Source organism: Synchiropus splendidus, chromosome 14 (genome assembly GCF_027744825.2).
Source record: "Synchiropus splendidus isolate RoL2022-P1 chromosome 14, RoL_Sspl_1.0, whole genome shotgun sequence".
NCBI classification, from domain to species: domain Eukaryota; kingdom Metazoa; phylum Chordata; class Actinopteri; order Syngnathiformes; family Callionymidae; genus Synchiropus; species Synchiropus splendidus.
Window position 1 is genome coordinate 4,670,670 of NC_071347.1, and position 11,454 is coordinate 4,682,123.

The 11,454-nt window shown below is 44.7% G+C and overlaps 1 protein-coding gene across 4 annotated transcripts in view; it reads left to right on the forward strand.

Moving 5' to 3' along the window:
- ptprz1a (protein tyrosine phosphatase receptor type Z1a) overlaps positions 1 to 10,342 on the forward strand; it is a 59,441-nt gene extending 49,099 nt beyond the window's left edge. For 3 of the 4 annotated variants that reach the window (XM_053885419.1, XM_053885421.1, XM_053885422.1), the window contains 15 exons: positions 117 to 137; positions 418 to 514; positions 823 to 905; positions 2,711 to 2,845; positions 2,915 to 3,049; positions 3,477 to 3,640; positions 3,719 to 3,854; positions 3,960 to 4,106; positions 4,327 to 4,420; positions 4,574 to 4,647; positions 4,746 to 4,877; positions 6,898 to 7,047; positions 7,178 to 7,320; positions 7,389 to 7,524; positions 9,468 to 10,342. In XM_053885419.1, coding sequence (XP_053741394.1) covers positions 117 to 137; positions 418 to 514; positions 823 to 905; positions 2,711 to 2,845; positions 2,915 to 3,049; positions 3,477 to 3,640; positions 3,719 to 3,854; positions 3,960 to 4,106; positions 4,327 to 4,420; positions 4,574 to 4,647; positions 4,746 to 4,877; positions 6,898 to 7,047; positions 7,178 to 7,320; positions 7,389 to 7,524; positions 9,468 to 9,611 — 1,791 coding nt within the window. In that variant the 3' untranslated portion in view covers positions 9,612 to 10,342. The remainder of the gene's footprint in view (positions 1 to 116; positions 138 to 417; positions 515 to 822; positions 906 to 2,710; positions 2,846 to 2,914; positions 3,050 to 3,476; positions 3,641 to 3,718; positions 3,855 to 3,959; positions 4,107 to 4,326; positions 4,421 to 4,573; positions 4,648 to 4,745; positions 4,878 to 6,897; positions 7,048 to 7,177; positions 7,321 to 7,388; positions 7,525 to 9,467) is intronic. The other variant, XM_053885420.1, reaches the window with a different exon arrangement.
- The last annotated feature ends 1,112 nt before the right edge of the window (positions 10,343 to 11,454 follow it).

Below are 11,454 nucleotides of genomic sequence, written 5' to 3' on the forward strand. Positions count from 1 at the left end.
TGTGAGTTCATTCTTGTGTCGTCTTGTGATTTGTCTTTCTGCACCTCTGTGTTTCTGCACCTTTGTGTTGTCGTGGAAACACCCGGCTGTCGCTGCACCCTCACCCTCATGGTTAGATACTGAAGCAGAGTTATGAGGTAAGGACCCGACACCCAGCCCCTCACTCACTCACCCTGCTCTGTCATCCATTACAGTGTTGCTGACACGTCACCTCATGTGCGTCTGTCCAGGAGGATCTGTGCCTACATATATCTATTTTATGACTGACATTCATACCTTTCAGGTCCAGAAACAAAGATGTGTGTGTAGGTCCTCACTAATGTGCCTAGCTTCCTTTGCTCCATGAACCAAGCATCGCAGTTATGAAGACAGGGATGAGTCTTCCTCTGTCTTACCTCAGGGTGTGTCTGTGTTCAGGAACTGCAGGTGTGCGCCGTGGACATAGTGATGACCAGCGACACCTCCAGTCACCCTGACAACAGGAACAAGAACAGATACAGCAACATTCTGGCCTGTGAGTGCAATCGACGCCTCGAGTCGCTTCATTTGAGCAAGGTTTTCAGGGTGGTTTTATTGTAGCATCTGTTTCAGTGATGGGTTGATGAGGTTTCATGGAGCAGTGACCTAATATTCAAAGACCACTAGATGGCACTGTCTGCTGTATATCTTTGGCTTTAAACACCTGTTTCACCTCACATCATTTCTAAATGAAGAGCGCCACCTACTGAGCTCTGAGCAAGAATTGTATTCTATAGAATCAGTTTATATGGTGTTGTGTTATTAAAAAGTAATGTTCATTCCTCATGTTCTCCTCCTCCACAGACGACCACAGCCGAGTGAAGCTCTTGCCTCAGACAGGCAAAGATGGGAGGATGCAAGATTACATCAATGCAAACTACGTGGACGTAAGAAATCCATCTTCTCTGTTTTCATACAACACCGTCGCCATCCTCATCTAGAGTTCCCCATCTGTGCATTCACCCGGTCAAACAGGATTTAGTTGTGGTTTGGTCTGAGCTGCTGTCCATCACCAGGGTAGAGCTGCCGGTCCTCTGAATCTTTTCACCCGAGCTGCTGTTGTGCTTAAGGGCCAGCTCTTTTATTCGGGCGTCTATTGTGGGGGACAAAAAAAAAACCCATCGGAAGTGAAAAAAAAAAAAAAAAACCTCACAGTAGAGCAGTCACACAGGTTATAAAGTTAGCAAAGCACATTGAAAATCATCTTTCAATCTCAAACTTCCACTTTTGTTTGCATCAGTAAGTGTAAAGCGTCTTCTGGATGTCAGTCATGTGAAGGTCAGAGGAGCATTTAAAGTGAGTGATTGAATGATGCCCTCACACAGACTCTTTTATACGTGGCGTCAGTCGCTACCAAATCATTTCACGGCTTCTTCTTAGATTTCTCTGCTGCTTCTGAAAAGTGTAAGGCTTTTCAGACGTGGGACGTTTTGATTGGACCGGAAATAAATTGCATCTTTTTTGATACCGCTTGTTGTTGAGGCTTCTTGAGCACAGCACAAACAGAGTCTGGAGTGAGAGCGCTTGAGCCGGTCTTGAGTGTTTAGTTCAGGGTTAGTCGACTTTGTAGGCCATTTTGGTCTTCATATTCAACACTGTCCATGACAACATACTAGGATGAGAGAGTCTGTGTGTGGACTTGTTTATTTTCCTCTCATGCTTTTGTGGGCACATTTTGTCCAGTCCCCACAAGTCCAAGTCTCAGTTTGAGGATGAAAAATCAAAATACTTTGGTTATTATGATTAGGTTTCATAAGGTTAGCCATTTGTTTTGGAGGGTTAGGTTTAGGGGGAGAAGCTGAGGTGACCATCATGCAAAGAGGGTAAGAAAAAATTGAAAATAAAAATTAAGTGATGATATCATGTGTGATTATGAAATTACACTTTGAAAATGCACAGAAAATGTTGCTTTGTTGTTTTATGTAATTTAAACCACATTCCATTTAAAGATTCTCAATGTGTCTTATACATTTCAAAATCTACTCTCAATTCGGATGTATTTTAAGGGACACGAAAGAAAAACAATGCACAAGACAAAAATGTCTGAGACAACAACAATGTCAGTTTTATAGTTTTAATCTGATCCGGGAGGGCCACATAAACACAGTGAAAGGGCCACATTTGGCCCCCAGGCCGCACTTTGCTAAGCTCTGCCATGATGGCAATGGCAATGAGAGGTCCTCACAAGGATAGCGGTACAAGTGTGTATGTGTGTGTTTGGCTCAAAGAGCATGATTAAAAGGAAGCAAACAATATTTTAGTTTTGTTTTGTTCTGTTTTTTTAAAGTACGTTTTTTAAATATCTTTTTGTACATTCTTTTATGGTATTTAATTAATAGAACTGGACACAGAAAATTCACATTTGTTCATATTGCATTGAGGTCAAAACAGATCATTGCTGTTTGATCTAATGATTTATTTTAAATATCAAACAGATGAGTCATAACATTATTGCAGGGAGGCTCCAGACCATGTTCAGACAGGACATGCCGATAAAGAGAATAAGAGCTTCATATTCTGGAGCCGTTCATTCTAACATCATTGACAAAAGGCAGGCTCATCATGCAAGTGATTTTAGTGTTACAACATATATAACAGGCGTAGACACCAACCAATAGATGCCTTTGTGTCCGCCTGCTGTCAAACCTACTTGGAGTCCCAGGTTATTGTCCCCTGCTCTTTTCTCCTGCAGGGTTTCAAGGCTCCACGGTCGTACATCGCGGCTCAGGGCCCTCTGAAGTCCAGCACCGAGGATTTCTGGAGGATGATTTGGGAGCAGAATGTCGGCGTAATTGTGATGATCACGAATCTGCTGGAGAAAGGACGAGTGAGTGTTTAGGTTATTAGTGTCAGATGAACGCACACTCACCTGTTTTTTAAACGACTGTCTGCATAGAAAAAGTGTGACCAGTACTGGCCCTCAGAGGTTCAGGAGGAGTACGGGGGTCTCCTGGTGACGTTGAAGCACAGCAAGGAGATGGCCTACTACACTCAGAGAACCTTTAACATCAGGAACATCCAGAACAAAAAGGTAAGAGCCGAACCACACTCACTACAGCGGTGACCCACCTGACCTTCAGGCCAGCAATTTACTGCCACAGTCTGTGCCTGAGAAGTAGTAGTGTCTTCCACAACGTTCAGTTGGTGACTGACTGGTGTGTGTGTGTGTGTGTGTGTGTGTGTGTCTGTGTGTGTCTGTGTGTGTGTGTGTGTGTGTGTGTCTGTGTGTGTCTATGTGTGTGTGTGTGTGTGTGTGTGTGTGTGTTTCCTTCCTCATGACACCGAGTCTTGAATAGAGAGATAGTTTTCATCATTGCATCAACATGAGAATGTGGCTTCAGTGTGTATGGAGCTGAGAAAAGGCTTGCGTTTTGGAGAGACTGACGCTCTACTTCAGTATGTTGTGTAGTTCACTTGGTGTTGAATAGAAAGCCAAGTGATGTTTCCACTCACCGCAGGGGTCTTTGAAAGGGAAAAAGAATGAGCGCACAGTCTCCCAGTTCCATTACACTCAGTGGCCCGACATGGGGGTACCGGACTTGGCCCTGCCGCTGCTCAGCTTCGTCCGCAGGTCGTCCAGAGCCAGAAGCGCTGACATGGGCCCAGTGGTTGTGCACTGCAGGTAGGCTAGAACACGACATGGTCTCATGACGTGGTTTGAACTTGAGTCTCCTCTGCTCCATGTGGTGTTGTTGGGCAGTGCTGGTGTGGGTCGCACTGGGACGTACATTGTTCTGGACAGCATGCTGAAGCAGGTTAAAGAAGAAGGGGTGGTGAACATCACCAGTTTCCTGAAACACATCAGGACGCAGAGGAACTATCTGGTCCAGACAGAGGTGAGAAAACACTACTCACTACATGCTGATGGATTAGTTTTTCCAGTCATGAATGCCAATGAACATCAAATGCTCTTGCTAACCTTGGTGACCACACCTCTGAAGGAACAGTACGTCTTCATCCATGACGCCTTGGTGGAGGCCATCTTGTCTGGGGAGACCGAGGTAGAAGCCCCTCAACTGCACCGGTACATCGATGAGCTGCTGACTCCAGGACCGGCTGGAAGGACACGTCTGGAGAAACAGTTTAAGGTGTGACTCTCAGAAGAACATAGGAGGAATATGAAAACAATTGTCAACACCTGATTTGGTTAAATGATACGCTGAGGTTGAAATCTTTGGTCACTGTCGGAAATAAAACCCAGTTAACACAACTATCTGCTCTAGGGCCCTTAGAACAAACATACCATACTTCCATCGTGGCATTGGTTCCTATAGATTCTGGCATGGACTACATTTCATTTCTCCACAGCTTGTGTGTCACTCCGACTTGAAGCAGACGGAATATTCCACAGCTCTCCAGGAAAGCAATCGGAGCAAGAACAGAAGCGGCTCCATCATTCCCAGTAAGTCCTCAACACAGTGCGTCGGCTTTGATTTGTTTTGGAAAAGGAAACAACAAAATGCTGAAATCACATAGTAGAACGAAGACCTAACTACTTCCACTTGCTTATACTATAACATGCACATCGCTCATGTGGGTTCATGTTGCCCTGCAGTTGAGAGGGCTCGAGTTCGTCTGTGCACATCTGCCGGAGAAACCTCGGACTACATTAATGCTTCTTATCTGGTGGTGAGAACTAACAACGCTACAGTGATATTTTACAGGCAACATTTCCAGAACAGGGCAAAAGAACGTGTTGACTGATAAAAACGTTTTCATGACTATAGGGTTACAGACAAAGCAAAGAGTTCATCATCACTCAGCAGCCTTTTCCCGACACCATGAAGGACTTCTGGAGGATGATTTGGGACCACAACACTCAGGTCATTGTGTCGCTGCCCGGAACTGCAGCCAGTGAGGTGAGTAGTGTGAGTCGTCAAACTCCCTCCAGGATCTTCTTTTTATTTCAGTTAGATGCTGCACTTGTGTGCCATGCATTTGTGCCAATCCATCTCAGGTTGGTATAGATGTGTTTCTGATGAAGCCTTAGCCTGTCGTGCGAGAGCAGAGCCTGGGTGGAAAAACAGGAGGAACTGATCTGAGGACAACATCAGTTTTCATCTTCATCATCAGAAGTAGTTCACGCCTGGTTACAATACACATTACTGTTACGCTCTTTTAAATCCACCTTTATATGAAGCAAAGTGACCATTTATATGAAGACAAATGAGAAAGGGGGTCACTGTTGAAGTGCACAGAATCAGCATAGAGACATGTGTTTCATCGCCAACAAATGTGTGACGAAATGTGAAGAACCTATAACTAGCAGGAAACATAAGTGCAGTTATATTCCCGATCAGGATTTTTGCTGCCGATCACTGATACCGATCACATGGATTGACAGTGAATTTGTAATCTAAATGATGAGTGCATCTGTGTAGATGATGTGAAGAAATGAGTCATTAAATCATTTGAATTCAGACATGTTTTTATATACCTCTTCAAGGAGGCATAAAAATGAGAAAACCCTGCTGAATGCAGAAACTATTATGTCAAAAGGACAACTGAAAAACATTTAATTCGGTGTGAAACTGTCTGTGAAATATTTACACACTGATAAATGCAGTGCTCTCTGTCTCTAAGTCCCGCTACACGTGGCCAAAGTTTCTACTCCGGCATTTTCAAACATTTCAGATTCAGGAGGCTGACGAATGCTGAACCTGACTCCAAAACGCCGACGGATCCGGTCGTTTCTGTCCCCGCGTAGTCGTACCGATCATGATCGTTGATCGGAGCATCCCTACTATTTTGTTAATATTGCACTGCTGCACTTGCTCAATCGTACATCAACTCTGGGAAAGGAGCACATTAAGAAAGATCAGCTATTTGAACCATTTATGTTCATTCTGCTACTTCTCATGGCAGACACCACTGCAAGATGCTGGAGTTGTTTATGTGCTCAGAAGCCGGTTTGAAATACAATAAATGCTTTCTTTTTTTAAATGGGGGGTGTGGAAACTGATATTCAGGGGGTGCAAGGGATTAAACCAATTTGATCAATCATTGCCTGATAGATGATGGTTTAAATATTAGAGTTCCTGCCAGGCAGAACAGTGACGAAGACTTACTCAGAATTTGGGAACGGGAGCTGAGAGACTGGAGACGGGTGACACCCGCACCTTCACTCAGACATGTTAGTGACATACAGTGGTACTTCGGTTCTCGACCACAATCTGTTCCAGACGGCCGTTCGAGAAGCGATTTGTTCGACCGCTGCATGTGGGAGGGGTTGCCGAGTGAGTGACGTCTCTCCAGAAGTGAAGAGGTGCCCGGTGCGTGTCCAGCTCTGAATGTGCGCCTCTGTGCAGTTTGGCTGTGACAAAGTCATAAACCAAGTAACGCTCTGTCCCAGACTCGCCTCATCCCTGTCCCAGCTCCAGCCCACAACAGGACATCAAACCCTGGAGTGAGCGCTCCAGCCTCGGAGGTGTGGAGAGCGAGCACCTCCCCTGTGACACTCGACCACGGTCCAGTGCGGAGTCAGGAAAGGTTCTACACCTCAATATGAAGAAAAAACTCTCAGTAAATGTAGCTAACGGGACACGTCAGCATACAGAGGCTGCGTTATACACAATAACAAAGCGCATCGTGGGTCAGCTGGTCGGTCCGCGCATGTTATGTTTTTTCCGGATTTTTTCGGGGGCGTTCGGGTTCTGGATTTTCATTTGAAATCCAAAGCAAAAAAATCTCGAAATTTTTGTTCGAACTTAGATTTGTTTGAATTCCGGGACGTTCGAAAACCGAGGTACCACTGTGTATGGAATAGAGAACAAGACTCACAATCAGGAGTTCTGTTCCGTATTCATGAAGGATAAACTAGAAATGAGCAGGTGAAACCCTGATAAGTGTCCCATGCGTTCCATCTTTGTCTGTCTGCAGGAAGAAAAAGGCGAGAACAATCTGTGGCCCTCCAAAGGGCAGCCAGTGAGCTACGAGATGTTTTCTGTCTCCCTGAAAGAAGAGAACCACGTCTGCCTGGCTAACGAGGACATGCTGGTGGTGCAGGACTTTGTTCTGGAAGCTAAACAGGTGTCTGCTTCTTACTAGACTGGTGCTTTTTTTCCCCCAAATTGCTGTTTTCTACTTGTCACATCCATTTTTGAAGACACCCAGAGAACGTTGAAATTCTACTCACTGCCATCCTCTCTCTCCACCACAGGACGACTTTGTTCTGGAAGTCAAGCGCTATCGAACTCCTCGCTGGCCGAACCCCGACAGTCCCATGAGCAACACGTTTGAGCTCCTCCACCTGATGAAAGAGGGGGTTGCCAGTAAGGAAGGGCCCACAGTCGTCCATGACGAGTGAGTCTTTACTCTGAAGGTTGACTAGTCCAGGTTCATGACCATGAGAGTTTTCTTCTTCTCCTCAGTGTCGGGGGCGTCACAGCTGGAACATTCTGCGCTCTGATGTCGCTCATGTGCCAACTTCAGGCTGAAGGTCTAGTGGACGTCTTCCAAGTGGCCAGACTGACCAATCTCATGAGGCCGGGAGTCTTCGGTGACATTGTAAGTCTGTAACTGAACAGCAAAAGTCACTCATGATGTGCACTGTTTAGTGAATCAGTGCTTCAATAAGGAGGAGGGTTTGTCTCCCTAAAAGTTGCCGACACCTCGTGACTAGTAGAAGGACAACAAGTTTCTGAAAGAGGAATCTGTGACTGCCTCGGAACCCTTCATCATGTTACCGTTGGTGACAGCAACAACAGCCTTGGGCTAGCCGCAACTCTCAGAAAGCTTTCAGCTCATCCAGAGAAGTCCGTCACATACCGGAGTGTGTTCAGTCGCCTTATCTGATACCGGCCAGCTGATCCTCTACATATTGAAAACTATGACGCCTACGAGCCCTTTCACACAGACACGGTTCTGTTTCTGGAACCGTTGTGGTTCGGGATTCTTTGAACCTCTGTGCTTTCTATCGAACCAGCCTGTGTTTATTCAAGATAAAGCAGAACCAAAGTGGGGGGGCATTAAAATGTGTTCAGGCAGAAGCAAACAAAACACTGCCAAAATGAGAGTCACTCAGATATTAAAAAAAAAATAATAAATGTCTTCATTCAACAATCTGGTAACAAGTGCGCGAGTATTGGATGTTTTCCAGTACAAAGCCTACAATGCATATAATGAATTTAATTCCATACGTACGTAGGGCTGAAAGACCCATTCATTACACATCATTATTTAAGTTGAAATATCATAATCAACTAAGTGTAGAGATGAGAAATTCAGTGTTTCACGTCTCTGGTAGAAGCCGCTGGTGTCTGACAGACTGCTCTGCCAGCTTTATTTAAATTGAGCCGTCTGTCTACTGGATCCCATGTCTCCTCACAGTTGACTTTAACTATGGACCCATCTGGACACATTTCCGAGATGCTGCTGAAGAAATAATGTGAATAAATCATTTAGTCATATTATATTCTCCAAATCATTATACAAAGTGTCAGTCCTTTGTCTTGTGAGATGAAAACCCTTTTTCCACAATTCTCTCTCCTAAAATGGTTGATTTTCATCGCCTTATTGAAGATTGCACTAATACTTTGACTGTTTTGGAATTTGTTGATGGTCCCTAACTGATGCCGGGTTGTAGGATTAGCGCCGCCTGCGCGAGTGTGTCCGCGGTCGGTGAACCTTTATGGGGACGCGGAAGAGGACGCCGCCCCCAATACCGGAGCAGAACTCCATCCAATATCCAACTATTTTCACCACAGTGTTTCACCGAGGCGCCAGTGCAGCGGGAGACTCTGCATATGTTGATGTGAATCAAGGCCGACGACCATGTCAGAGAACCTATTAGGACCACTCCATCTAACAAAATAAACACGGATCCAGAGACTCAGACTCCACCAGTGTCATTATCAAAGGTTCCCCTGTATTAACAATGAGAATCAGAACTCTCATCTGGGAAATCGTTTCTGGCAGTATATGGTGTAGGATAAGTTTTCACCCATCCCTACTAGACACAATGCAGCTTCAGCCTCTTCTTGTGTCACTAATGAATACTGATGGTAAAACTCCAGCAGAGTTGCTCCATGAGTGTTTATCTAGTGAAGAAAGTCAATGGGAAGTGATTTGATTGGAAATATTGAAGGCAGCTTTGGCATTTTGCATTTGTGAACACAAGTCTCACTCAAAGGGAAGACCACTCGGCTGCCCAGCAACACCAGCTCCAGGCTAGGAGGTGGAGTAAAAGAAGGCCAGGATGTAAATATGGTGCAAAGTTAAACTGTGGTCAAGTTATTTTAGACTTCATACCGCGAAATGAAGTCGAAAAATCTGTGGAAAAAAGATGTTGAGGGAGGGAGAGAGCCAACAAATTGACTTGCAGCTTATGGAAGCGAAAGACTCAGATTTTACAAAGTGGCTGAATTTGTTTTCTTGGCTCTAATACGTGCGTCTGATTGATGTGAAGCCACCTGGTGACAACATTTCCACATCCCTTGCTGTTTCCCCAGGAGCAGTTCAAGTTCTTGTACCAAGCCATGCTGAGTCTCATCAGAACCCAGGAAGACGAGAAAACGCTCCAGCTGTCAGGCAACAACGGCATCATCGTGGTGGGAGCGGCCAGCTCCGCCGAGAGCCTCGAGTCGCTGGTGTAAACACCCCAAAAAAAACAAACAAAAAAAACCACAAAGAACTTTAACAACTTTTTCATGGCCTTTTTTCATTTCCTCTCCCTGAGAGAACTTGTGAGGGCAGCAGCTCAGTAAAACCCTTGCGTTGCAGTTCTGAGGCCGCACTCTTTGCTGCAGTTTTTGTAACGTGTGCCTTTTTATCTTTCTAAATATATTTGATCTTGTACATCTAACGTTGATGTAAGCTGTGTACTCACGTAATGCTCTGACCCAAGACATTTCATTTGACTAACCACTGTTTTTCCAAAACCTTTGTATTTATTGGCACCGAGCCAAATGGGAAAAGGGATTTTTTTTTTTTTTTTTGCTTTTTACATACAATTGTTTTTTAAAAATCTTTTATACAACTTGTGCACTGAGCTCCACTCTGTAAATACCATGACTGGGAAAGTGGCACATTTGCTGTTGAAGTCAATATAAAAGGGCCTGGAGTAATACCAATTATAATCTAATGTACATAATATTATAGTAATCACCTTGATGGACCAAATTTCTATTTATACTACTTAGATTTATATATGACATTTTCTAGTGCATTAAAATGTTGTGGTTTCATTGGGTAGTTGAAAAACATTAATGCTTTTATATGCTGGTTTTGTAACAGACTTAAGGTGATATGCATGGAGTACTGACATGTGTGTTATAGCTGCACCGGAAACACTGCTGGAGTCGTAGGTAGGCGAATAAATGTCAAGTCAAGGAACAGCAAAGCAAGTGTGCTGTGTTTTCTTTACGTCATTTCAACTGGAATCAGATGAGCGTAATGAATACCTCGATCATTCTTGGTCAGACATGTCATTCTTCCCCGCGTGTCCAAACCGTCATACCTCCCTAACTTTCTCTCCAAACTCCTCCCTGTGAGCGGTCCCGCTGATACAAACACACACACCGCACACATTTGTGATCTCACCCTTGCACCCAGTGAAAACTTGAGCATCTTCAACTGTGATTCTGTTTTTTTTTAGGTTGAGACTCAATTTGAGGATGAAGACAAGGATAGAAATGCAAGTGTGTGTAAGCATGTGTTTGCATCAATGTGTTTGTGTTGATGCTTATGTGCCGATGAGGATGACGTTGATGAAGACTCAGAGCTTCCTTCCAACAAAAAAGGAACAGCTCCGCAGTGAAAAACTAACACGTGTAGAGAGAAATATCAGGATCTAAACCTGCCAAGTAGAAAAAGAGAATATATAATGGACACTTGAAGTGCTGGTCTCTCACACACACCTGTGCTTCCTCCTGGTGTCTCACTGCTGAGTAACTGAACTTCTGCAGCCAATACATAGCTGTCGAGGTCACAGAAAATCTGATCTACACATACATCAGTTAGTGAGGTGGACCTGGAGAGCTCCTCACTGCAGATCGACTGTTGCTGGAAACAGCTCTCCTGGTCTCCTGGTTCACCAGACCCTCTGCACAACAACACACAACAACATCAGACCAGTAAAGAGCTCAGCAGATGGTGGTCAAACCCTGGTTCACCGAACATCGCGAGGGTCTCAGATGTGAGCATGGGTGGATCATCTTTCACACACTAGACCTCACTGTCTTCCACAGAGACGTTACATTCTGTCTCGCTAATTCTGTATGTGTGAGACTTTCCCAGATTGTCTCCCGTTGAGCGGTGAATAAACTCAACAGTGAAGTAGTTCTGAGCTTCTATGAACCTCTGCTCAGCTCTACTGTGTGTTTAACTTTCAGGTGCAGTACAAAAATCTGAAAGCTCATGGTCATCTGAGACGAGCCGATGAGCTGTTGTCTCTCGTGTGTCGCGGTGACCTGGGTGCTGCACCGCTCCTGGTACTGA